This window comes from Micropterus dolomieu, linkage group LG18, assembly GCF_021292245.1.
Source record: "Micropterus dolomieu isolate WLL.071019.BEF.003 ecotype Adirondacks linkage group LG18, ASM2129224v1, whole genome shotgun sequence".
In the NCBI taxonomy this organism is placed as follows: Eukaryota; Metazoa; Chordata; class Actinopteri; order Centrarchiformes; family Centrarchidae; genus Micropterus; species Micropterus dolomieu.
Window position 1 is genome coordinate 17896101 of NC_060167.1, and position 26151 is coordinate 17922251.

Sequence of the window (26151 nt, forward strand, 5' to 3'; positions counted from 1 at the left end):
GCACAGTATGTGCTTCTTTTTTTTTTTCATTTGAGAATCTGTCAATTATTTTTGTTTCCTCACAGCTAATATAACTTGTGATGACTTTAGTGTCATGTTAGAGTAGATGGACTGACAGAGTTTGAGCCAGAGCGCGCTGTCTTGTGTTTTCATTTATAGTTATAAGCTGTATTAACCTTTATTGTGTGCGTTTACCAGTCTGTTATAGAAAACTAGAAATGTGCATCGCAAACTGGTGTCTGTATGCTCGGCCAACGATGGTTTGTAAGCTAATGTTGGCTAACGTGTCATTAGCAGCTAAAGTGGAGACTGAAAGCTGTTAACAGGATCATTTAGATGAGGAAGTAGACAACTACAAAGCAGTTACCATTTAAATATAATTCCATATTTTCATTTATTTAATGATTAGATCAGTGGAAATGTCATTTTAAGATTTGAAGTACTGTAGATGTTGTCGCTTAATGAGCTACAGTAGATACAGAAATTCTTTAAGGTTAACTTCAAGCAGAATACTGATTTAAGATATTCATCAGTCGCACATTTAAGCCTTGGTGAAATAAAGGGGTCTACTTTCTTGATCTCCTTAAAATTCTCACTTGTTTTGTGTAATTGAAAACAAAACAATTTGTCTAATGATAATATCAATAGTTGTATCATTTAAATATTACTTTTTAACACTTAACAAGTGTACAGTTTTCATGTAGTCAAGCAACTGCCTCCCAGACTATCCTGGGCTGATTCTTGATTTTCTCCAGTAGATGTTGCACACTTTTATTTTATTTTCCTGACTGGATTTCAGTCTTGCCACATGTCAAACTTTTCATTTCAGCTTAATGTACTGTGTTGTATTGACTGGTTTACTGTACAACAACATTATCTATCACTCAATCCTGCCAATTTCTAAAGAGATCTGTGCCCATCCTTGTTTCTCCTCAATTCTTCTTGGTTCATTTCCAATGACAACCCTGTCGAAGGTCAGATGTTGTGAAATAATTAACATAATGGAATAATGCTACACATCTGCACTGTGCTGTGGTGCAGCATCCAACTGTAGCAACACCAGAGGTTGTACAAAGCGCTCTGACAGACTGTGTGCAGATTGGCTCTGAGCAAAAGAGCGAGACAGGGTGGGAAAGGCCCAAATATCGGCAAAAGAGAAAGGGAGACAAAGACCGATGGTTCTGTGAAGGACTGTGATCAAATAGGCCTCATATGAGTGTCTCAGGGCGCATGTTGTAGAGTGACCTGCCATTCAGAGTAACATTAAGCGAATATTTCCGCCTCAGCCTTTGAAATCTGCAGTGACTGCCTCCCAATTTATAAGGGGAATGCTCAAATTTCAAACATAGCATTCAAGCTAGGGCTGTAACCTCGGAGTGCACCTAGAAAATAATGCAGAAGTTTGGGTTTTTTTCCCTTGAATTTCTGCAGGTCCGTTCCAAGGTTGGCCTTACAGCAACAAAGCAGGTAGGGAAGGGAATGTGGGTGCATGTGCCTGAGTGAGATTGAGTTCAGAACATTTATATTGGAGCTTTTGGTCTCTAACCCCACTGCTTCTGTTGAAAAGGGAACATCCTTGGTGCAGCATTCATAAACTTCTTATATGCCACTAGAGAACTATGGGAGTTTTGTTTTGGTTCAGGCTATTGTCTGAGCTCTATGGGATGCAGGATCCCTGGATTACCCTCAGTAAAATTACTTGGCAGATAAAATTGGATTCCTTGCTTACTTGGTGTTGTGGAGGACTCCACAATTTCAGAATAGTCAGGTAAGCTCAATGTCTACCTTTATGTTTGCGGACTTTTTTGGTTAATGTGTACCTGACAGTGGTTAATATGTAGATGGCGCGGTCTAAAATGGCCTGCTAGTAGTAGTAGCTGGCTTGTATTTATCTAGAATAAATGTCTCTCTTTTGCACATCTGTTCGAGGTGGCTTTCTTCCACGAATGAAGTACAAGTTGTACATCCCTGTCTGTCCTCTTTACCTTTCCTGCAGTTTGAATATATGGAGCTGGCCTCTGGAAACAATACACCTGTGGAGGCTGATGCAAACCAATGACCTCAGTTGTCATCTCAGTTGGCTCCCCTGTAGAGGCTGGGGGACTTTTGACTGCTTGTATTCTGTTTTTTATTTTCTATCTTTTCTTTTCATTATTTGCACACTTTAGCTCTCTAAACATCCTAAATAATAAAGTCCGAGCATCTCACTTTTGCAAATGTTTTTGTGTTTTTTGTTTTTTTTTTGGGGGGGGGTTCTCACTTCTCCTGATAACATGTTCTCCTGACACATGTAATTGCTTATCAAGCTAATTTCTTTCTTGCATGTATTGCCCTCATTATATTAGCCTGCCAGTGAAAAATGTGTTTAATTTAGCCAAATGCTCACTGTTAGTTGGGGGGGGGGGGGTTGGAGAAAAATACAATTTCCCCATAGTGTCATCTCCTTCTGCAGAAGTGGCTGTTGAGTTTTAATTAGTATAATACCTCAGTGTGCTACACCAGATGACCCGTGTCTAGATAGCAAAGGTTAGCAATCATTTCGATTTTTCTGGTTTGCTCATTTTCTTTTTGTCTTTGCATTATGGACATAGACGTAGAGCTCTCCTACCATTGAATAACAGATGATAATATTTATGACACATTTCACCTTGGCATGTGTTTTTCTGCGGCAGGCAAAGCAAACTATTCATGTTTTATTAAAACTACATACAAGTGAGTAAAGATCAGAGACTAAGGGGTTTAAAACCTAGCATGCCAACACATTACTACTAGATGCCAAGGGAGGCAGATCAAATGCCTTTGAAGATGGTTAAAAAAAATCAAGTTAAAAATCGTTATAGTTTACTTCATTGGTATTTGAGTGTGGGCTTTGGGTCTCGGTAGCTTTGCTAGATGTGAGAGAGCTATGCGCTGTGTGCGTTGGCAGACTTGAGTCTGACAGTATGGTCAGTCGGGGAGGAGTCACTGTAGTCAATAAGGCTTAAGTTGTACTGAATAGAATTAAACATGTCTTTAATAGGTGCTTAATGTAATGGGTTTTTTTGTCAGAACCTACTTTGGAGTCAGTCTTGGAGCCTTTGAGGCAAGTTTTTTGTGAGTGTATGTGTGGTCAAACGGGAGACGACAGTGGTTTTACGTGTTCAAAAAGCATGACGGATACAGCATCCTTGCACTCCTTTGTCATCATGCAGCAGGTTTTCATCCAGTCAGTCTGAAGAGCCTCGTTCCGTTGGCCTTAAAGTCACAGCTAACATGGGATTAAATCATCTGGTGATTGCACCAGTACGAAGGTACCTTTCTCTACCTGTGTGTATGCGTGTCCAATAAAAATTTTTTTTTGAAGTGGTGCCTTGTTGAGTGAATGTTGTGGCATCCCACATGCCTTCCCACACCCACTACAAATAGACAGCGAAGGTGCTACATTCTCGTGGCCTCAGTGCAGATCCCCGAGGCTGAGGAGTATGTTCTGTGTTGGTGGGCATGTCACAGGGTCTGTATAAAATAACAAAGGCCTAAAAATACAGGTGTGTGTGTGTGTGTGTGTGTGTGTGTGTGTGTGTGTGTGTGTGTGTATGTGTATGTGTGTGAGCTACTGTATCTCTACTGATTCACTTCCTGTCTCTTTTATTGTGGGCTTGCTTGCTGCTCTCAGTTCTTACCGCTCTTTACTGTCGCCTCTTTCTGTTATCTCTTGGTTGGGTTTGGCAAAAATTTATCATCAATGAATTTGTCAATTGGAGAGAGATCAAGGTATCGTGGTTGACAGTTCTGAAGTCGAAATTAATAATGAGTTTACTTTTGCCAAAATCTGTTGCTGCAGATTGAAAACTTGAGAATGTTTTTGTCAAGATAAAACACTAAAAGAATATTTAAGTCCATGGGATAAACACGATTGTAACTTTTACCTTGTTGTTGTGGGATATGTTGTGTAGAACTGCAATGATTGATTGATTGAAAATTGTGACAAATGTTCCATATAACTTCCTCAAACCTGAGGTGATGTTTACAAATTGTTTGTTTTATTCAGTTTAAAGCCAGAAATTTATTGTCATACACATACAAGGATAGAAACCAACTCCAATCACTTATGATACTGTATCAAATCCTGGTTATGGCATGTCACTGAATAAGAAAACAAAGCCAAATCCACTTTTTATTTTCTGCCACTTGTCTTGTCAGTTATTTATCTAACAAGGTATTTTGTTTTATATATATTTTTTTCTTTTGTTTAGTAAAATGGCCAAATGAAGAAACCTCTAGTATTGTAACAGTGTCACTGGAAAAATTCTGCGTTCTTCCAGCATGCAGCAGGAAATGCTTCGTCATTTTTAGAAGGGCTTCTTCCCCAGCATGAAATAATTTTCACATGGTGATTAAATTCTGCTTTTTCACTGCAGTCTACTCTGACATCGGCCACTCTTTATAGCGATATCTACGGTTCACTGTGTTGTAAACACTGTACATGTTGATTATTGTTTGGCTGTTGTTTCAGGATATCATTTGTTACAACACAGGTCTGCATAATATGTTTTACATAGCTGGGTTTTTTTTTGCTCGGAAAGCCCAGTGGTACATTCTGTATAATGTGAAAAGACTGTTGATTTCATACAAAATGGGTTCAACTGAAAAAGGGACATGTACTGTGATTGAGAATGCAATGTCACCTAAACTAACCTTTCCTTACTCTGAGCTTTTAACAGTGCATCTTTTTGCTTTTCTCCCCTGACCTGCTCTTTATTGGAAATGTGAAATGAAACTCAGCAATCATTTTTACTTGGAATATTTGCCTTTATGAGCAGTTCCAGAGGTTATTGTTATGTTTAACCACTGGTTCCTGACACCGCTCACCACCGCCTATTTTTCCCACACACTGCATCACTAGTGAGAAAACTTTGATCAAAAAGACAGCAAATCTGGCAGCATTTAAGTTCCTCTCCATTTGGAGTTTAATCTTAACACCTTAAGAGCCCCTCTAGGTCATCCCAGACTCACTTGGTCTCAGGAATGTTTCAACTGGACTAATGCCTCTTGTTGCTTGTAGTTAGTTGTGGAAAACATAAGAGTGGGTCGTGTGTTGGTTGGTAAGAGCCCCCGCACACTTTATTTTTCCTTTCTTTTCTTTTTTAAAGCTTTGTCTAGAGGCATGAAGTTGCAGGAAGATGGTGTGAATGTGGGAAGGCCAGGAACCTACGGGGGCATTGATTTATTCACGTTGGACCGCAGTGTGACTCTTCCTCTCCCTCCGTTGCTGGTGTTCGTCCTTATGTCATAACCAGTATGTGTGCGTACGTGTGTCTGTCCCAGCATGCCGAGTTCGCTCCCTTGGGTCCCTGACCGCGTGCGCAGGGTGCCTCCTCCTCCCCAGCTGTGAGGAGCAGGGCTCTGACATGGCCTGTCCCTTTAGCTCACTCTGAACGTTTGACACGCTGAGCGCAGAGGTCAGCCTGACCTACTTTCCCCTGGCGGCCCTTCTGCTGAGCTGCAGCGCTCCTCAGTGGGGGGGCCAATGGGGGGGGGGCAGCGAGGGCGGTGCTGCTTACGCCTCCACTGCTGTCCTGGTGTGTTAAATCAACGCCATTTGTTAGGAGACACGTTCCCGTTTGTGCGTGTTTGTTTGTGAGGTTTTTTTTTAGTTGTGTATAGGAGGTATAACACACATACGCACGCACACACAAAGGCCTGTGCAGAGGTTTGATATGAAGTGCTCTGTGGGGGTTGCAGGTAGATGCTGGGCAGCACTTGGGCAGGACCCCTGTAGTGAGCTCTGTCTGACTCACTTTGTGTACCACTGTTCACACCCTCTGACCTCTTCCACCTACTTCACTTCCCTCTCTACTGTAGATCCTCTTATGCCGACTTATATCCTGCTGTCTTAAAGTGAATACTTTGTACTCATACAATGTACAATCCTGAGTCAAATTCCTCGTATGTGTACACATACCTGGCAATAAAGCTGATTCTCAGTCTGATTCTGATATGGACTTAGATGATAAATCTAAGAAGCTTCAGCTCAAATGCTGAGACATTGTTTATATGCACAGTGGTAATTGGCCTTAATTTTTCATCAGCCTATCATTGTCTTGCTCTCCTCCTTTCTCTCCTACTCAGCAAATACACTATGATCTATCAAATGCAGCAACTGTCGTTGTCACATTTCTCCCTCCCTTCCCTCTGGTTCATCTCTTCGCCTACAAATGACCCACAGCCTGTTAGTTTCACACCACAAATGTGTCTAAAGCAGTGGAAGGAGTTTTTGTGACACAGTACAGGACGTCTTGGGGCCTGTCTGGAGGAGAAGAGAGCAGGCAGGCAGAGTTCATTAAAAAGTAAACTTCTTATGTAGCAGCAGGCCTTGGCTGCTTGACTGTATCAATGATTTAGGGCCAGCAGAAGGTCCTTAATGGATAGAGCCACCTCTCTGTGCAAGTTCTGCTGCTTCCGTCCGCCTGGCATCAAGTGGCTCACACACAGAGGCTGTGAAGGAAGAAATGGTTTTAAGTACTTAAGTGTATGGCAATGTGCAGCTTGCATTACACACCCGCCAGCTCAGACTCCCCTGTTGGACATGTCTCAGGGTGTTAAAGGAGCAAAGGCTGGTTAAATTGAGAGCCTCGTATCTGTTTGTCACCATCCACTATGCATGATCACATTCTGCGTTCACATTGTTTTATTCCTCTGGCTAAAAGGACAAAGCCTGTGTAATGGTGCTGTCACTGCAGCCTGTGTAAATTAGTCAGGCTAGGCTGAGGACAAGGAAGGGCATCTATGAGCCCGAGAGGAGGCAGGATCCCTCAACATGTTTGTGTACTCAACTTAACGTTGGGGTCAGTCGGTAAGTCCCTAACTTCTAGGGCCATCAGATCACTGCTTGTCTTCTTACAGCATTTGGATACATCATGCGTCAGGTCTATGTGACTATTTCAGATCTGATTCTACAGATCAGCTCTTTGTGGCTGGATTACGACCACAGAGAGTACTGATCGCAGTACAAGCCTTGGTGTTTCCGCATATAGTTTTGAATATCCGATAGCAGTGTGACCAAAATATATTGTGGTTCATCCATCTGTTCCATCAGTGTATTCTGGTGTGTAACAGAGGCTGTAATGGTTGATAATGTTTTGTATGCCTGTGGTAATACTTAAAGTGAAAGAAAGTAGGACTAAAACTATTGGTCAATGACTGTGTTAGATTTTAAACTTCTAAACTTCTCTGCGTTCAGTTTTTTTTTGTAGGAACAGGTTTTAATCAGTGTTATTCTTGAAAACCTAAAGGAGTAGGACAGCCAGCTGGTATATGACTTGTGAGAGTGTGTGTCTCTTATTACCCCTTCTATTGTATTTTGTGCTGTTGTCTTTGTCTGTATGGATTACATATCCTCAGTTCGGGTATTTTGGTGATACTCCACCCACAATCTTTTGAGTATCAAACACACAGCCCTGCTGTCTTGAAAAGCGACTGTTCAGAAACATCAGCACTTAAACGCAAAAAGTGTCAAAATGTCCTACAGCATTATCCTGTCAATTTCTCATGCTCAGTTGTAAACAGACATATTTTGTCATATTAAGGCTATTTATGCTACTTCAAGTAGAGGAAAGGCGATATTGTGATATGGAATGAGCTTCTTTAGCCCTTTTTTTTTTTTTCAGTAGTGGTGTGTGAGCAGTGGATTATGATACAGGTGTGTTAAGAGGAACATTTTTCTTTCACCGTGAAAGCTTGTCATTCTAACATTACATTGATTTTTGTGCAAACCTCTTGAACAAACAACTAAAAGCATGTTCAACGTTACAGTGCAATTGATTAGGATAATGAGGAGAAATGAGACCTAAGTAAGTGCTAGCATGGGCTGTCAAGGTGTTGTCTGAAAAGTTGGGTTGTCAGCCTGCGGCAGAATAAACGCTGCTGTTTGTGGATGGTTCATTCCACCACCGCAGGGCAGATGAGCGACCACAGGGGCATAGTGCTCCTTTGTGCAGTGGTCGCATCAGAGCGTAGGGTCTGGCTGTGGTTTGGAGGTGGGAATGAGCAGTTCCAGTCACTGCCCTACAGGCTAGCACCAGAGTCTTAAACTTTAACTTGATGTGAGCTGCAACAGAGAGCCAGTGTCATTAACAAATTTTGTAGGATCCATTGTAACATGAATTCTTTGCGAAGGAGCCTACGGGGACGATTGTTTGATAGTCAAAAGATATATTTTGGGTTGAGTTTCACTTTCAGAAAACCTCTCCTTCTGGCACAAGAACAGAATTATTTTTGACTGTGGCGCCAGTTTCACCGTCTGTATTTTCTGTTGGAGAACACTGTTAGACTTCTTCTGGATTGCATTGGCATTTCAAAGTGATTTAACCAGCGAGATCGACAGCATTACAACGAGGCTGCCATTATCATCTTTCCTGTGGTATAATTGCCTATACTTTCAAACCGCTCCCATATTTTGCACTTGGGTCTCTCTCTCTGTCTCTCTCTGTCTCTGTCTCTCTCTGTCTCTGTCTCTCTCTCTGTCTCTCTCTCTGTCTCTCTGTGTGTCTGTCTCTCTCTGTCTATGTGTCTGTCTCTGCTCATCTCCTGCATCCGTTAAACTCATCAGAGAATCCTACAGCTTTTCAGCGTGGCCATCTGTCAATACCACTCCATAAAGTGGAGTGGAGAAACGTGTGCATCCATTTACTCTTGTAAGCCCTCAGCTGGCCTGCCTCCAGTTGGTTCTGAGGGCCTTGCTGTAGCTGGTTAACCCAGGCCTGGAGCATTGCTCTCCAGCCCTTGTGGCTACTTTAGCCCACCTCGCCTCCCCCAATCAGGCAGCTGGATGAACCTCTCTCTTCACCACTGTAGAGTAGCTTGTAACACTGTAATGACTTAACTTTCAGAATGATCTACATAATTTATTTCCTGCCCCCACAGGAGCTCGCTGAAGCATTAATTAATATCAGGCCCTGGTATCAGCAACCATCCCAGTGTGGGATTCCTTCTGGCTCCTATTTTTGGCACCCGTGGAAGTCGATATATTTGTGCAACCAGAATACAGTTAGTTGGACATTGATGAAAGATATTGCTTCCTGGTGCCTTTGTATACAGATTGAGCTCCTTTATATGCCTGTAGAGTGAAGTCTGGACACAGTTGCAGGCCAAATCTAATGCCACTGCAACAAGCCAACCTCGATGACAGGAGCTGTGACTAAACCTAAATGATAAGTGTAACAAGTTGTATGCCCTTGTTGTTGCTGGCATTGATGTTCTCCACACTCAAGTACTACAGACTTGTTTGTGTAATCTGATTTTTGAATTGTGTTCACTCACCTCACCTACTTTCTCTCTCTCTCTGTGTTTCCCCCCCAGAACTCAATACGGCACAATCTGTCATTGAACAAGTGTTTTCTCAAAGTGCCTCGCTCCAAAGATGACCCAGGAAAGGTGAGACTTTTAAACATGAATGTGATTATAAACCGAGAAGAATGTATGCAATTATGAAAAAAGAAAAGTGGGAGAATACGTCTAGTTTAGTTTCTCAGCTGGCGGAATTCACTGTTACAACATTTTTGTGGTGTGTATCATGCTATCTCTGGTAGAAAAATGTTACCTTTGAATGGCTGCCAGGACTCTGACAGTCTGGAAATTCATGGCATGCTCGTAATCTATTATGAACCTCCCACCTCCACAGAATTGCATTTCAAATGTAAGGAGAGACTAGTTTTTTTGGACCAGCACAGACAGCAGATGTGGGTGAGAGGAGGAAAAAAAAAAGAAAAGTCAAAGACTGGTAGAGTCGGGGCCGTAACAGGGTACAAGTCAGGTCATTTCCAGACTCTTGCGTCCCTGAAGTAGTTACTCAAGGTGCTGAACCTACTCCGGGGAGGGGGAGGGCAAAAAAATCAGACCTCATTTGCTCTCTACTCAGCTCTCTGTCTCACATTTTTCTTCTCTGTATAAAAGAATGTATAGACCAACATGTTAATTTGACATTTGAATCTCAGTAGGACCACCTACAGTTGCTTTTTCAGCCTGATTTACTTCACAATCTTTAGTGACATCAGCCTGATAAATAGTGTCCCTTGCTCCACTGAGTAGTTCATGAAGAAGAAGCCTTTGGCCCTATATTTAGTATGATGGTGTGCATAGGTGTTAACCATATGTAGCGTAACCCAGATTTCATCCCGGCACTGTCAAAGCATACTCTACATATGCTTAGGGACCCGCACAAATAATTACACACACGCACACACCGACACATGCATGAAGAGCTACGCCTAGCCGTGTAGAGGATGGGGACTGAATGCTAATTTCATGTTTTGCTGTAATCCTCTGATATTGACACTCCTGGGAGCTGCTCCACTAAATACAAAATAATCTATTGCTGTATGGATCCCATTCCAAATGCATGGCCAACATGCTCGCATCCTTAATGTTTAATTTGGAATTTTCCTCACTCCTTTCCCCCCGAAGACAACTTCAAAGAGGCGCTAGCCGCTCTTGATATGTTGCATCAATATTGTAATGTGGCAGGAATATGAGAACTGCTGGTTGGATGAGATAGGAGAGTCATGTCGCTCTCTGTCTGTCTCTACCTCTCTGAGATGGTGTAAGAGATGACAGTTGTTATTGTACATACGCACAGCCTGTCTACCTCAGAGGTAGAAACACAGCCTCCAAAGGCTACCGTTAATAATCTGTATTTTAATTGCTCGGCTTGGAGTTTCCAGGGTGACCAGTGTGTTTGCCCTGCATTTATCCTAGATTTCCACACAAAAGGGGAACTAGATGACATAATTTATGTTGATGTATGAAAATGAGCTGCGTCATTTATGGGAAGAGAGCACATCTGTTATCAGGATCGGGTTTTTAAAAAATAATCTTTACAGCAGCCTTTGTTTTATGGCTGCAGAGATTTTTTTGGCTTTGCTGTGTTGTTGCTCCACGGACACACTTCGCTTGGCATTGCTACACTATATTGCAGTATATTTGTGAATAATTTAATGACTCTTTATATGTTTTTCTTTTTTCCTGCCAACTCTCTTGGGGTGGGTGTAGGGAAATGCAGAAACTCCCCTCCCATGAGGGTTAACTTAATGTGTCCCCCCCCCCCTCCCCCCACCTAATTAAAAGAAACACCACCAAGCCTGGCTTTGTCTCTGTGATTCCTAATTTTGATACATCTGCACCTGCATCCCCACAATTAACCTCTGTATTTCAACACAGAGATGGCATACTTTTTTATCCTTTACATTCTCCAGTGAAGCTTTTTTGTAGAAAACATGGAGTGTGTAATGAGGCTTCCGTTGCATTTTACTGTAGCCGACATCAATATGGGATGTTTCTTCTTCTTTGGTTGGTTGTGCTGTGAAATATTCTTCCCTCTGAGGAAGATGTTAATTGACCCCAAAGCCTTGCACATATTAAAACATAATTTTAACCCCATGATAAATATAGGCCAAACTCGGCTTTTCATTTTTACAATTGCAGCAGTGATGTATGTGAGCTGTGAAAATAACAGATTTGTTGGCTTTAACAGGAGAATGCTATGTGTATGCAGCAGTTGCTGTATAGATACTTGAGATACAGCTTGTTCTGTGGCCTCTCCTGTTGTTCAGAGAATTTCTTATGGAAATAACAATTATTCTCTCTGCTAAGGAAGTAATTTTAAAGGTCCTGATCTCACTTTCTCATGACAATTGAGATTTTATCATGGGCCATATGAAATATTCAAAATAAATTCAGAAGTTGCCGGGCCTTGGGGTAAAAATCTGTACTGTAAGCTGCGTTGCTGTTGGTTTCGAGGAGGAACCGTTGAAAAATAAATTAAATGGGGCCGAATGCAAAGATAAATAATGCAGCCTGGAATTGCGAGCTGCAGCCCCAGAGCCAGCCCCAAATGTTCTCTCCTTGATTAGCCTTCCTCAGACCTTAGAAGAAAGCAACACGGCAAGGCTTGCGCTGCCTCGACTCCTGGGCTGAGACTGCAGAGCCTTCATCCTTGGCAACAGCACTCTCAACTCAGTACCTGAGGCTGAGGAAGTACAGCTTCAGGAAAGGCTTAGCATTTCACCACCACCAGCTGCCCTCACCAGCCTCTCATTGAGGAGCAGCCACAGAGGAGGAAAAGCCAAGCATTTCTTACTAACAAAGCCCGCCCACATGCCGTACAAACTTACAGCTATCAACTGAAATAAAGACTAGGGCTGACAGGACAGACTTTCGGAGAGCAGATGAGGCCACTGGTTTTTAAAATAATTATTTAAATACCAAAGCAGGAAAGCTGCAGAGCCAAAGACAGATTTGATGCTTGTATCCTGCCATGTCAGAGAGGAAATGTCTCACATCCTAGGGATGTCTCGTGAAAAAGCCATCTGTTATGTTTTATCAGCTCACAGGTCTTTCTTCTGTCTGCAGGGCTCTTACTGGGCCATCGACACCAACCCAAAGGAGGACGCCCTGCCCACACGGCCAAAGAAGAGGCCGCGGTCTGGGGAGCGAGTGAGTGTGATGAGAGAATCCCAAAAAAACACATTTCTCTAATATGCTGTTCCTCTGCTGAAGCTTATGCCTCAATCTCTGCTTGGTTCAGGATTTATCTATGTCTCAGTGTCTCTGTTTCTGCCTGAGTTTTCTTTTCCTTTTGCCCTCCTTTTTCTCCCACTTTCTCTACCACACACACACACACACACACACACACACACACACACACACACACACACACACACACACACACACACACACACACACACACACACACACACACAGACTCAGCAGGGGTTCATATCCAGACTTTATGTAACTGCCTCTCCATGCTGCTTCACTAGCCTGTCATGAAGTGGGGTCCTTATTAATAAACTATGCCCCAGGCAGCCATTACATACATTACATTCTGCGCTCACTTTTTTTAACAAACATCAATTAATGCAGAGTTGTGCGCGCCGGCTATTCTGAGCGTGAGCTCTTGTCTTTAATTATGGATGAGTTTCGTCCAGCGTTGCGTACAGCTGTAGAGGTTTTAGTGAGCTGCTCAGGTTGACCTGGCCCTGGGGCTTCCTGACGCAGCGGGCTCTTGTCTACTCCTTCCCCACAGTGTGGCTGATCAGAGGCTAGGAGGAAAGGAGGATTCTGTTAGGCTGGCGAGGCCAGAGACGCCATTGTCTCTGCCACACACACACAAGCACAGAGACTACATAAAACTTACCATGCTGTTCATGTAGTCTCCCTACAGCACCGAATTACTGTCTCATTCATTCAACAAACTGCGTCTCTGCTAGAAATGTAAAGGTAGCGGAAAAGTACATTGATTTTAATATGCAGCTCTGCCAACTGTTTCAACTAAAGCTCTCCTGATGCAGTTCTGTTCATTTGTGCATGACACAAATGAACGCACAAAGTGGAGTGTGTTTTCTGTAGGACACATGCACTGTGCTCACCCCTCCCCCTCCAGACACTGCCTGCCTACAAGGCATTCCATTAAGTGTCTCAGACACTGAAATTGAGAGTTTGTGAAATCTCATTTATGTTTATCATGAATTAAAAATGGTATTGTTGGCAGCCAATCCTCTTACAGTAAGCAGTTTTGGGAGACAGGCATGGCAGAGTTATCTCTCACAACAGTGCGCCTATACAGCTAGACGAGGGCATGCGCGCGGCGCGCGTGTGTGTGTGTGTGTGTGTGTTGGATGGGTGGGAGGTGAAGGTGGGGATAAGTGGCTGTCTCATCTTCTCAGAAAGCACAGTTCAAACGTGACCCAAATAAAGGTGTTGCTCTTTCATATGACAATAGTTGTGGTTTATTTTTTCTGTATCGTGCAGATGGATCTGGTCTGAGCAGATGATTTGTCACAAACATAACACAGGCCTTTCCTTGCAACCTGCAGTGGGATCTCAGGTGTTTTAATAATTGGGTAGTGTTGATTTTATTTATATTTTTTGTCTGCCCCCCCATAGGCTTCAACGCCGTACAGCCTGGAGTCGGAGTCTTTGGGGATGGAGTGTATGATCTCTGGAAGTGCCTCTCCAACGCTGGCAATCAACACTGTGACTAACAAGGTACTACAACCAGCCATCCAGCCTCCAGCTCCAACACACACCTGGCTACACGGCTGCACCCTGACCCCACCCACTTCTCCAACCACCTACAGCGCCATTCCCCACAGAGAGAGGAGCACTCTAGTGGAGGGGAGAAATACTCACACACACACGCACACACACAAGCGCACGCTCATGTGCCTAAAGCTTCTCTGCAATGCATCCCACACCAAAATACACAACTATCTGCACTGCAGCACCTTTTTTCCTCCACAACAACAAGCAGCAGAGTTCTTCAGCTCTGAAATATGATGCTCACACTGATTCTTAGCACTTTGCAACTTGATAGACCTTACACAGTCCCGTGCAGACATGGGATACACCCCACGCCACATGGGGTTTCTGTATTCTCACCTGTAGTGGAAGTTGACGCCCCCGAGTCGTGTTTCTCAGTCTGCGACCACATTACCCTGCCTGGTACACTACAGGTGACCACCCCTGCTGCTGCTTCCGTCTGCTCTTTTTATATTTATATGTATGTATGTATGTATGTGTGTGTATATATATATGTATATATATATATATATGTGTATATATGTGTATATGTGTATATATGTATGTATGTGTGTATGTATGTATATATATATATGTGTGTGTGTGTGTATGTATGTATGTATATATATATATATATATGTGTATATGTGTGTGTGTGTGTAAAAGCTTGGAAACACTTGTACATCACAGAGCAAAGCTACAGGGACTGCTAGCTGTTAGCTGTGAGTATGCCGCTCACTCTGAAATTTAAATAGGCTTTTTAACCTTAAGCTCTCATCCTCTGAGCCCAGTGGGGGCAGCTCTCAGGTGTACTTTTAAAAAGCCTACAAGAGTGGCTTATTCATTTGCTGCAAGCATTACAAAAAAAACTCTTTAATGTGAATAGGGGTGTTCATAGGAAATAGATGTTAGTGTATGTGTGTGTATGCGACTGGGGCTTGAAAGTCTGAGCATATGCTGGTATGTGTTATGACTTGTGTGTAGATGTATGTAGTATGTATGTTACACAGTGTTTTAACCTTGTTTTGATGAGTGCATCGGTGACGAGGAGCTAGGGGCTGCTCCTATGGTGAACGTGCAGTTTTTCTCGTTGCAAAAGACAGATTCATGGGCTTAAGTGTGGAGAAAGATGACTCTTTTTCCTCACTGATTGCTACAAACAAGCACTTGCTGCAGCACCAGTCTCCACCAGCAGTGACAGCATAATGAGGCCCTAATGTAAAGAGCTGACAGTTAAAGAGTCTGGACTCCTGCCATCAAATACCTCAAGTCAAATAGCTCAGAAGAGATCGGCACAAAACACGACTACTGTGTGATACCAAGAGCTGATGAAAAGCAGTTTTGATTTGTCTGTTTTTCTTCACTTGATTGTGACAAAAACTGTTACTGCGGTAAATCAAACAGAAGACAAAGTATAATAGCAACAGATCTGAGGCCATAACTCCTCAGAGAGACCTTGTTTCTCACTGTCTCACACTGTAAACACACGACAGGCCACGCCTCTTTCGGCGCAATGTGCCAAGCCACAGGAATTCCCTCTCTCTGTTTTTCTCTCTCTCCCCTTCTATTCCAGTCTCTCTCCCTCATTCCCGCCTTCTCAGATAGACCAATAGGAGACGCTGGCAGAACGACTACTGAACCAGCAAGAATCTCTTTTTCTTTTCTTTCTCCTGTCGGACATTCCTCACAAGATTGTCCTTACCTCAAAGGTTGTGTTCTGAAGGGGTCCTAAACATTAGCATGGATGTGATGAAACGCTGGCACTGAAGTGTGATGATGAAGGGAAAGAGGGGATTGTTGGAAGTGTTTGCTGATAAATGGTTCTCTCTCTCTCTCTCTCTCACACACACACACACACACACACACACACACACACACACACACACACACACACACACACACACACACACACACACATATCCCTTCCTTCTCTCTTCCTCTGCCTCTCCCTGTCTGTTCAATCCTGCTTGCAGGGATTGTGCTGAACAGTAGCTGGCATTGTTGGAGACACCTGGGCCAATCTTGCTTTGATTTCATAATCCATGTCTCATGCTCCAGATTAGGCCCCCATGTAAAAGACACCTCTGGCTTTTTACTTAATTCACTGCTAAGAATAGATCTCTGACTCGCTTGTTAGCTAACACTGTACACAGTATTTACTGTAGAACCGCTCCTGCCTGTATGAGCATGCCTGCCTCTGTCTGTGTGTTTTTGGATGTGTGTTACCCTACCTTTTGTGCACCGTAGCTGAAGAAATGGGAGTGTGTCATGTTTTTGTGCATGCTCCTATGTATGTGGGTGAGATGTGACTGGGACGGTGCATGCTTGAGTGGGCGTCTTCACTCGCGGGACTCTGGGGTCTGCGTAAACCACAGAGCACTGAGGTTTTAAAATCATCACACTTTATGGGTGAGTGAGAGTAAAAATAGATTGCGGTGAGAGACTTAAGGCTAAAAGCCCATTTTATGACTTCATTACACATAACATTTATATTTCTGAGGCACGCTGTTTTTGATTAGCATTGTAGGGCTGATTTTGTAGATGTGCTTAAGCCTTCAGTCTTAGCTGCTCATTGAATTCCCCTTCATGGTAATGAACGCTGGAGCCAAGCCCACACTGAGTGGAAGGAAGGCTAGAGTTGGCTAATGAGCTTCTCTTACTACCCCTATTCTCTTCACCCTCACTCCTCTTCCTTGTACAGCCCTGCCTGGATCCAGCATTTGCACTCTGTTTTTTTTTAATCGCAGTATTTCTTTCTCATGCTACCAGCTCAGGAGCCAAGCTCCATATTAAAAGCTTAATATGATCGGACTCCCTCACTCTGCATGTGTGGGTCCTGGAATCGTACCAGCATGTTAGTCAGCTGGCCAATCAGTCAGAGCAGAGAAGGCAGTCAGGGCTGCCTGGGTTTCCTTGCCTCCTTGTGGCCTGTGTGTAGCTCACTGCATCTCAGCAGATAGACAAGAGGCTTCAGTCCGCTGCTGCTGAGGCAGGGTGCTGGGCAGGGCTGGGCCGATCCGCCTGCCTGAAGGCTGCTGCCACTGCTGTCTCATTGTGCTGAGCACAGAGCCCACTCTGTTCCTCTCTTAGTGATGAGCAGAAGCCACCATGCTGCACTCAGTCATGGACGGACACAAACAAACACATTCTCTCTCTCGCTCGCACACACACACACACACACACACACGCACCAGTCTTAGAATGCCAGGCTCTCTTCTACTGCAACACCATCACTGCATTACTGTCATTCCTTTCTCACAATACAAAACTCAACAAAGGGGCTATTCTCTGTGGGGATCATTAATTTCATTATCTGGATCGTTCTTCTTACTATTGTCTTAATTGTCTGACACCGCACTTTATTTGGGAAGGGTGGGAGGACTAAACTTTGTTAGACGATAATTAAGACTGTCGTCGTGAAGTGCTTTGGCTAGTTTCGCTGCTATATTGAAAGGTCAGTGTCTCGGATGCACTGAAATCCTTTGTTAGCTGTCCCAAACGGATTTGCGCTTGGTGAGCAGATGTGGCTGACATCGGCAATAGTGTGACCTTTAGTGATGGGAATGTCTCAGCTGTCTCCAGAACCCTTTATACGTTTGGCTGGAACACCTTAGTGACTGTGGTGGGTGTTCAGCAGCACCCTGCGTCTCCTACACACACTCTGCTATTATGACATGTCATTGCATGCAGCACATACACACACATGCTCAGGCTTTACATTTCCTAACTATAGAGCAACATTACCTTTCATACCCATTATCTCATAGGAATGCCGACATGCTCTGCCTTCAGCAAGGAGATGACAGACACAACATGTGTGTCTGCGAGAGAATAAGCTAATGTACATGTTTGTGTTTCAGGTGGCATTGTACAACACAGACCAGGAGGGGAGCGATAGTCCAAGAAGCAGCCTTAACAACAGCCTGTCTGATCAGAGTCTGGCTTCCGTCAATCTCAACAGTGTGGGCAGTGTGCACAGCTATACAGCGGTAAGTCTTCATGGGGAAGTCTGCAGTGATGGGGTTCATTTAAGAGGTCTTCATGTGTGTACAATACTGGCTGGACGCTATCTGAAATTGACCAGTGGAAAATCTACCTACCTGAACACGACATGCCAGGGGGTTAAGTCATTGACTGTGAACTGCGGTGTTCCCCATTCAAGTCCAGCTGGGTACATTTGTTGCATGTCATTACTCTCTCTCTCTCTCTCTCACTCACTCACTCACTCACTCACTCACTCACTCACTCACTCACTCACTCACTCACTCACTCACTCACTCACTCACACTCTCTCTCTCTCTCTCTTTTCATTTCTTCTCATCTCTAGGGTTGCAACTGACGATTATTCTGTCAATTATTCTCTATTGATTAGTTGTTTTGGTATAAAAAATGTCAGAAAATGGTTGAATTGTCAATCAGTGTTTCCCAAACCCCAAGATCTTCAGATGTCTTGTTTTGTCCACAACCCAAAGATGTTCAGTTTACTGTCAAAGAGGAGTAACGATACCAGAAAATATTCACAACTTAGAAGCTGGAATCAGAGAATTTTGACTTTTCTTCCCTTAAAAAAATTAACAAACTGATGAATTGGTCATCAAAATAGTTGACTATTGATTTAATAGTTGACAACTAACTAATCAGCTGCAGCTCTAATCTCTTTAGTGTACAATACGTTAAAAAAATGCAGAAAAATTAATCCAGTCTTCAGTCTGAAAATATCCAGATGATGATAAGCTGTGATCCAAAATGTGGACCGACTTGAACACACCAAAAAAATAGAACGAGAATACTGGCAGACATCATGACACACGGCTAATTTACGAGCTTGGAAGAGAGTAACAATAAATGTTGTTTCTGTGTTAAAAAAACTCAAGCAATGATTATGCACCATATGATCAGAGCTGATCGCGAGTTGACTTGGATCCACTTGACTTATTGACAGAGAGAGAGACTATTTGGACCCGGTCCAACTCGAGTTACTAGTAAGTGGACACGGTTACAGACGGAACAAATAAGGTGCTGCTGTAGCATCTTGGTTACCTTTCGTCAAATATACCATGGCCTTTCTGTCCCTTAAAGGGTGAATAGAGTGTAGGATGCTGGTTATTCTGATTGTTGATGTTGCAGCTCATGAAAGTCTCTTAGTTGAATGTTTATAACAGAATATTTAAATAAATGTGGTGTAATTGTTAATTTTTTTTTTTTTTTTTTTTTTTTTTTTTTTAGCGTAAAGGGTTTTGGCCATATGATAAATTGTCATTTTAGCGACATTTTTCAATCCGTGAGGGTAGCCACAGTCACTAAATGAATGAAAAGGAAACACTGCCAGACTTAGAAAGTGCACTGTATCCCATATTTCATCTCAGCCCCAGGAGGCTTTCTTCAGAGGAGCCAGCCATAGACAGCAATAGACCGAGGTTCAGGGTGGACATGCGCTAGAGTACAACATCAGGAAGGGGGTTAAGGGAAACAGAGAAAAATGTGCACGCTCCTGGAAGCCAGACAAAGAAGCGCTACTTCTGATGTCCTCCCACCAGAGATGCCCCCTCTTTGCTGTGGTCCTCCCGCATCCTAGAGTGCTCCCCGCTCCAGGCTCTGGGCATCGATCGGCTCAGCCTGATGGATGTGCGCTCTCTCTCGAAACCAAAGCAGCAGCTCACAGTAAACACTCTGGCTTTATTATCACCTCTTCACTCTTACCCAAGCCAGACTGTGAGCCATTGCACTTCAGCAGCCTGCCCACATCTTGGAAGAGGAAGATGTTATATGATCAAAAATTGGACGTGACCTCTCTTGTAATGCTAGCCCACGGTGGACACAGGTCAGGTCCAACTTTGTGAAATAGCAATGGTATTTCATCGCTGCCCTTGCTGTGATGAATCTCGTAGACAAACTAGTTGCTGGGAGGAATGCTACTTGCTGTTTCACACCCAGGGGCAGTGCATAACATTGACTGCCCACACAAATACATGGATATAATGGCTGCTTATTTGTACAAGGTATTGCTATTGATTTTGTTTTAAATACAGTTGCTTGGCCACCTGAGTATTGGGTTTGTGTCCATTCTTGTTGGTCTCTTAATGTTATGTGAGCCAAAGGCGGTAAGCACTGACCTAGATTGTTGCGGTTTGTGTAAATGTTCTTTACATGTTGTGTGACTGACACCACATCAGACAGAATCCACATTCTTACAGTGGCTCCTAAGAGGAATCAAACCCTCCTCATATCCAACTGTGTGTTTGTTGCGTACATTCTCATAAACCACCACTTTGCAGCCAATATTCTAGAGGTTTTCTGTTTTTGCGGCTCCATGACCAGATGAGCATTGCGAGTATCTTTGAAAAGTATGTATATTATTGATTTGTATGTTCGAACATTATAGTGCGCTCCTATTAGTATCTGTAGTCCCTGTGCAGATGTCTGTGGTGCAGATGTAGCAGAGCTGAAGCCAGTGAACTTTCACAAAATCTCTCACAGATTAAACATTAAACATCTCTTCTATTGGTGTCAATATTGCTCTTTTGCTTTTGTAAATCTTCAGCTTTTTTAATCTCTTCACCTCCATAGGTGACCAGTCACCCAGAGCCCGTGTCCCAGTCTATGAGCCTCCAGCAGACTCCCCAGTCCCAGTACAACATGCCAGACAGGGATAAGCAGCTCCTGTTCTCTGAATTTGAAGATCTCAGTGCCTCCTTCCGCAGCCTTTACAAGTCTGTTTTTGAGCAGTCCTTCAGCCAACAAGGTGAGTGGCCTCACGGGAGCATCAAGTGGAAACCTAATGGAGAGCCTAAGCTTTATTTATCAAGAAACAGGATGCTTCTCAGAACGATTTCCTAATGTGGATTTGTTCTTAACAGCTGGGGCTGTAGAGACTCTTTAGGCACTAATTAGGTTTACTGAGAAGTGAGCAGGAATTCATCCGGCAGGCTAGCCTATAGTGCAAATTTATACTCTCCTATTGTGTAGTATTTTTATGGTCTTCTGCCAGAGCAATGTGGAAAAGGCCTCTTTTCATATTCAAAAGCAGAGGCTGAGAGTTGATGTCTTAAATATTTCATGAGAGGATGTAAAGAGATGTTGCAGCATTTATTTAATGGTTAATTCAGAATTAATACACCATGCTTCTTGCTTTATATTTCAAGTTACATGAAAGTTTTTCTGCGTCTTGTCATGTTTGAAATGTTTCCTCATGTAGTCTGTGTTTCATCAGAGGCGTCGAGGTTAAAGGCTGCCTGAGTCCTCAGTAAATCTGTTGGATTTGAGGTTCATTTGTCATAATGATGGGGAATTTGTATGATATAATACATGTTGGTGGAAAGAGCACAACTTTCCAAAAGCCTAATTCCCTGCAGAGCAAAATGCATTTTTGCTTGTAATCTGATTGACTGATAAACAAAGAGCACTTGACAAGCGGGTTATGAGCAAAGTAGACTGAGCTTTCTGTGTATAACCTACTTCCACAAATCAAATGCATTTCATGCTAATGTTTTCAAAGAGTTCCTCTCCTTTAATCTATCATCTATGTTTCATTAGTTGAAAGTTGTTACCTTTTTTATGCGCATAAAAGTGAAATCTCTTAGTTAGACAAGCTCTAGCAATTAAAAAGCGTAAATAATCGAGCTAGAGGATTTCACACTCTGCCGCTGTAGACAGTGAGCTAATTCACTGGCTTTGATAATAGGTAATGAGCTCGCATTATTATTCTGGCGCCGCGTTAATTGCTTTCTGTATTTCCCTGGTTGGACAATGGGCTTTCTGTGCCGATAAGAGATGCACCTTTGTCACCCCTGCAGTGAGTGTTACGTGCCGATTGTGGAGGTGCAGGGCTAGAGTCAGCTCTAAAAGCACTCCAGTGAAATAGGTTTACTGTGCCAAAGCTGTGAAGGACAGGGCCTCTTAAGACCACTCCCTGCCACTCGGATGATTGCAGTTGGGTGTGCAGATGTTCATGCTCTAGTCATGTCTGTTAAAGAGCCGTGCATCAGTACAATGAATTTGTCAAAGACAGTCCAGAGCTATGTAGCTGGAGAAGAGAGGTGACGGCAGCCCCAGCTCCTGAACCTCAGAGACACAACTAATGCTGAGTCATTCCCTGATACAACAAAATGGCAGCTGGTCTATCTCAAGAGTAGAACACGGGAGGCCCATATCCCATCATTGTAAGATGTTCAGATGCATACGTTAAGTAGCTGTTTTTACATGAGAAGACCGTGACTATCTTTGTGTATGTGCTGAAGTGCATTATGCTAACACACCTCGGTCTGAACCCATGTGACTGACATTTGTGTTAGAATTAGTAGTCTAGGGCTAGGGCTTCAATTAAAATATTTTCATTATCAATTAATTTGTCAATTCTTTTTATGTTCACTGATTCCCAGAGCCCAAGGTGACGTCTGCGAATAGATTTTTCTGTTATAACAACCACAATTCAAATATACAGTGTACAAATTGTACAAATGTTCAATGACAAGAAGTGGAGAAAAGCAGCAAATCCTCACAATAGAGATGATTACATAATAATTTGAGTCATTTTTCAAACGCAAAACCATTTGCTTGTTCCAGCTTCTTCGGTGTATTTGCTGATTTTCTCTGTTTTATTTAAATTAATTATAAATTGGATATTTTTGACAAAGACAAAATAACATGTTTAAAGACGTCACCTTGGCCTCTGGGAAAATGTGATGGACATTTTTCTTATTCGCTGATATTTTATAGACGCTCATTACAAGCTAAGTGTTGCTTTTCTTATTGATATTTTATAGACGCTCTTACAAGCTTTGTGTTTTGTTTCTCAGGTCTGATGGGCATACCGTCAGATTCCTCCCAGCAGACCCACACCTCCTGCTCCTATCAGCACTCCCCCAGTGGCACCATTAGCACTCAGAACAGCCTGTCAAACAACCAACCCAACAACCACCCAAACAGCCACTCCACCAACAGTGGCCAGGTGCCCCTGTCCCATCCTGCCCAAGCCCACCCTGGCCACGGCTCGCCCCACGCACAGCACCTCCCGCAGCACGGCGGCCCCCACAACCAACACAGCCAACACGCCCAGCACAGTCAACACCCACAGCACCCTCAGCACGCTGCACACTCCCAGCATGGGCAGCACCCATCGCAGCACCCGTCCCACGGCCAGCACCCACAGCAACACACGCCACACCCCTCCCAACACACGCAGCACAGCCAGCACCCTTCTCAACACGGACAGCAGCATCAGAGCCTCTCCCACCAGCCCCATCCTACCCAGCAACAGATGGCCTGCAACACAGGTAAGACCCTCTGTCTGTCATTGTCTTCCTTTGAAGCAGCGTCGCTGCGTTGTTTCCTCTTCACCCTGTTCATCACACAGGCACACATCAACAAAAGCAACGACAACGTGTTCAGTTGAATATGGTTTTGTATCAGTCCTCATTTTTTAGTCATATCACATTGAGAAATTGTTGTAGGTGCTAAACAGTAAATCATAATCTGATTTATTATCTGTGCTGTGGTGAGAACAAAGCAATGCTGCATCCACTGACTTTAGCAGCTGTTACAGAGTCGACTGGCTCCTCCTAGTGGCCTCAGCACTGAACTGTTTTAAAAGCCTGATAAGCTGTTTTATTTGGTGTTACCTTCTCATTCATTTGGCACTACACAATACTGCCTGCACAGCTATAAAAATGTGACTACAATGAAAATGCATCATCTGGCCTTATTACCTAACTCACAGTAAATAACAGTTATAGCAGCAATTATCGTGCAGTTGTCCGTAAGTGATGTAATTGGGACTAAATCTGTATTTGTCCCAGGAGTGAACTTGGTGCTGAAACCAAAATTACCTGTATCCTTCAAGTCTCTTATCCTGTAATGTTACAGATAGTATCCTGTGTGTGTGTTGCAGGTTTACTGTCTGACTGGTACCCAAATCTGGATGCACTGAAAGAAAGCTGTCGTATTGCTAGCAGCTATAACTGGGCTGATGTCGACCTTTCACCTTTCCAAGGTGCGGTTTGGACACTACAGAGAGACCATACTGTATTTACAAATATGAAACAAATAATAATTATATTTGTCTGAGATTAAGTTCTTTCTAGATTTTAGAAAAAACAAACATTTAAAGCCAGGAGCTGATCGCTGATAGTACAGTACTGCCCCAGCTTTTGATTGAGTGTTGAAGTGTTGACACTGTAGAGTTGATTATGAGTTTAATTAAACTGAGCTCTTCAATTAAATAACACTGCCTTCAAGTTTAATTACCAAAACACTGAGCTCAGCAGGTCAGTTTATCCAATTACAGTCTAGGATTGCAAGGTAGGATGTTTTTAAATATCACCCACTGAAGGTTACTGCCATAATGAATACATATTGCAAGCAAAGTTTTTGCTTCATGTTTGTAAATTAGTTCCTCATTTACTAAATTTATATTTATTGGACAGTCGGCTGGTGCAGTTTCATACATTTCATTGTCACAAGGCAATTTTAGTGCAGACAGATACCTTCACTACCTCTGATAGTAACTCTTTTTTTGTCTATAAACGTGTGTTTTCTCTTTCTAAGGATTAAGAGAGAGTATGAGACAAGCGGAGCTGAACAATTGGTCCCTGGAACCCACCCAGATCGCAGACCTCTGCTCGTCCATCAACCAGTTTTTCGCCCGCACCGGTGTAATCCAGCCACAAGGGGCAGTGCAGCCTCCTGTTTGTCATAGCTCCATGCACCCCAACAAACCCAGCCAGCACCTCAATACAGGTTAAACACACACTCCTTAACCCTACGACCTTATTCATGTCACCGTTTGATTGAACTTGTGTAGTTGTGGTGAGTAGCTTTTGTTCTGGACTCATCAAGGAAATAATCTGCAATGTGCATCTTGAAAGATTCAGGCATTTGCACTTTAACTGCTGCCCTGTTATCTGGTTTTCTTTCCTGGGAAAGATCATGTAGTTTTACAGAATAAATAGAGGTTCAAAACAACTGCAATGTCAGTACAGTTATTCGGTCTTTCTGAATGTTCATCAGTAAGGATTTTAATTATACTAAACTCAATCTTTTTGGCTCGTGAACCCTAAACCAAACAGTGTCTACTTGCAGTCCCTCATTCCCGTCTGCATGTGTATACCAGTTTTGACCAGTTCATCTTAAAGATGATTTATTTTACCTGATTTGTTTGCATAATTTTTGAGTCCTGAAGAGATAAAGTCCTGCAAATCACAAGGAAAGAACAAAAGATTAGAGGAATGTCTGAAAGAATAAACACAATTTTGTGTAGCAGAATTAGGCTTTTTTTTCCTTCTCCCCAAACCTTGTCAGGGTCCCCTAATGTGAACTTTGCTCACTTGTGCTATTTTTACAAACTTTGAAGTTAAAAGGGTGTCTTTAGGAGAGCAGGTACTTTGACAATACTGTGTAGCTGAAAACAGTTCAAACATTGTTTGAAGGGTCCAGCAGTGTAAATAAAAGCATGATTTTTCACCTGTGGGTATTAGCTATACTTTCAGACAGGGCTGCAACTAATGATTATTTTTGTTGAAGCCAGAATAATCGCGACTAGTCGACTAATCGCATAATTAACAGATTAGTCGACTAGTCGCGATTATTTTGGTCACTCCCTAACCCTAATTAAACCATTTAACTAATTAAATATCTTTCAAGTGTATTACTGATATCCAACACAGCCTAACTCACTAACGTTACCATTAAGTGAACGAGGTTTACTATTCAGAATGAAGTATCAGTGTCAGTCAAAGCTTGTGGAGCTTCTCAAATCCAAAAACGTTTGAGCACATTTTCGATTCGCCATCAACTTTCGTAAAACTGCCAATATTCAAATTCTACACAGTTGATTTCTCAACTGTTTTAGCCTGTTTCTCCACTCCTCGCACGAATGCTTCTTTTTTGTGACCCTTAAACAGCCTCTCTGTAACGAGGCGTCAACAATGAAATTTCACGTCGATAAATTTTTAGAATTGATGTTGTCTATTATGTCAACTAATTGTTGCAGCCCTACTTTCAGACAGATCCTTTACTCCTGTAAAATGACCGTAAAAAATGACACTACAGGGCCTCCTCCTTAAATCTGGCTTTGTTAAAATGCATTACTTGAATTGCATT

General features: G+C 42.9%; 1 protein-coding gene across 1 annotated transcript in view; it reads left to right on the top strand.

Moving 5' to 3' along the window:
• The window catches only part of foxj3 (forkhead box J3), a 68300-nt gene that overhangs the window by 37971 nt on the left and 4178 nt on the right, over positions 1-26151 (top strand). The window contains exons 3-10 of the mRNA XM_046029288.1: positions 9337-9411; positions 12385-12468; positions 13921-14022; positions 17916-18044; positions 20623-20797; positions 22851-23327; positions 23942-24043; positions 24598-24789. Coding sequence (XP_045885244.1) covers positions 9337-9411; positions 12385-12468; positions 13921-14022; positions 17916-18044; positions 20623-20797; positions 22851-23327; positions 23942-24043; positions 24598-24789 — 1336 coding nt within the window. The remainder of the gene's footprint in view (positions 1-9336; positions 9412-12384; positions 12469-13920; positions 14023-17915; positions 18045-20622; positions 20798-22850; positions 23328-23941; positions 24044-24597; positions 24790-26151) is intronic.